This window comes from Cyprinodon variegatus, unplaced genomic scaffold (assembly GCF_000732505.1).
Source record: "Cyprinodon variegatus isolate N-32 unplaced genomic scaffold, C_variegatus-1.0 Scaffold665, whole genome shotgun sequence".
Classification (NCBI taxonomy): domain Eukaryota; kingdom Metazoa; phylum Chordata; class Actinopteri; order Cyprinodontiformes; family Cyprinodontidae; genus Cyprinodon; species Cyprinodon variegatus.
In genome coordinates, this window is record NW_015151118.1 from 372036 (window position 1) to 373750 (window position 1715).

Genomic DNA, 1715 nt, shown 5'->3' on the forward strand with positions numbered 1-1715 from the left:
TCTGGTTCTGGTTCTGGTTCTGGTTCTGGTTCTGGTTGCTCTCAGAGGAATGTTAGATCTCGGCTCCATGAAGGTCATTACCTAATCCAGCTAACATGCTAACTGCTAGCTTGTCTTCTCCTGTTTCAATCGTTTCTACTTTTCTATCATTGTCTCCTGATCCAGCAGAGAAGTTGTGCTGCTCCTCCATCAGCGCCGCTAAAGGAAGGAATCAACTCTATTGCTGCATTTTAGATTTCTGAAAGCTGAAATCTAAATGTTTTAATATTTACCTTAAAATAACAATAAAAATAGCTAACAAACCAACAATAAAGATGACAGCATAGAATTGATGCCGTTTTCAGAACAGTTTCTCCGGTTTATGTGGTAGAAGATAAAGGTGTGTGTCTCATCAAGGAGTCTTATGTATAATTAGAGATAAATAACAACTAAACCTGTTTAACGTATAAAATATTGATGTTATGCAGAACTCAGTTGCTTTGGTTTGTATCAAAGTTTTCCAGAGACCTTCTTAAGTTCCTTCAAAGTTCTTCTGGAATTCCTCCAAATTCCTAAAATGATTCTCCTTCTTCCTCTGAAGAATTCCTCCAACGTTTCCTCATGGTTACTCCCAACTTACTTAGTTCTTACTTAGTTACTTAGTTCTTCGTTTGTCCTGCGTTCCTCCGAAGTTCCCCCCCCCCGATCCTTAAACTTTGTTTCACCAAAGTTCTCTTTCTGAGTTCCTCACCGGCTGGTTTCTTGTTTCTCCACCAGAGGAAGGGAACTCTGCTCAGCTTCTGTTTAACTGAAACCTAGTATAATTTTTTTTCTCATAAAAAGGAACAAAATGTTCCAGAAATTCTGTTACCGGTCCAGAAGAAGGTTTCTGCATGTTTTAAAGATGTGAGCGGAACCATAGAATTTGGATCAACCTCTGACTCGGGTTTGGTGGAAACATTGAGCTGGATTGTCAGAGCTGATGAAATGTCCCGTCTCTCTCTCTGTAGGACTGGGACACGACGATAGAGTTCCTGCCAATCTCTGATCAGAAGCGTCTGGAGAAGAAACCGTACAACCGTAGGCGGCTGTGGATTGGACTCGGGCTAGTGCTTGGGCTGCTGGCTCTGCTGACCGGACTGCTGGTGTGGCGTTTCCACTGTGAGCTGCTGTGGGGTTCTGGGGGAACGGGTCAGGGTTAGGAGCTGGTTCTGTCCCTGCAGGAAGTGAGTCAGCTGGTAGTTTTGGTTGTATAACAGCCAGGAATTAGCACTATGATGCTCTGGCTCGTCGGACCGGTTCTACCGCTTCTCCTTTTACAGACGTCAGGGCGGTGCCACGCCCTCAGGCTGAAACCGGTTTGCAGGTTTCTGTCCTCATCCACACCCTCCTAGGACTCCTCCTGTGGTTCCTCATTCTTTAGATGTGGGTTAGATGTTTAATTGCATCCTAAAAACTTCTCATCACTTCCAAAAAAATTAAAAAACAATCCACTGGACTTTGTTTCCAAGGTTGAAGACGTTTCTCTTCCCATCCAGGAAGCTTTTTTAATTCAAAATGTCAGGAATAGCGTTGTAGTGCATCCTAAGGACAAAACCCCCAGTCCAGATATGAGTGGACTGATTGTTGGCCTGGCTGATAAGGCAAGGACTTCTACAGGGGAAAAAAGAATGCCTTGCCTTTTCAGCCAGGCCGACAATTCCCTCTAACGACCCCCCTTTCAGAGACATGGACAG

At 44.1% G+C, this 1715-nt stretch overlaps 1 protein-coding gene across 1 annotated transcript in view; it reads left to right on the top strand.

The window, feature by feature from the left end:
- The window catches only part of LOC107097007 (suppressor of tumorigenicity 14 protein homolog), an 11488-nt gene that overhangs the window by 5890 nt on the left and 3883 nt on the right, over positions 1–1715 (top strand). The window contains exon 2 of the mRNA XM_015393959.1: positions 990–1140. Coding sequence (XP_015249445.1) covers positions 990–1140 — 151 coding nt within the window. The remainder of the gene's footprint in view (positions 1–989; positions 1141–1715) is intronic.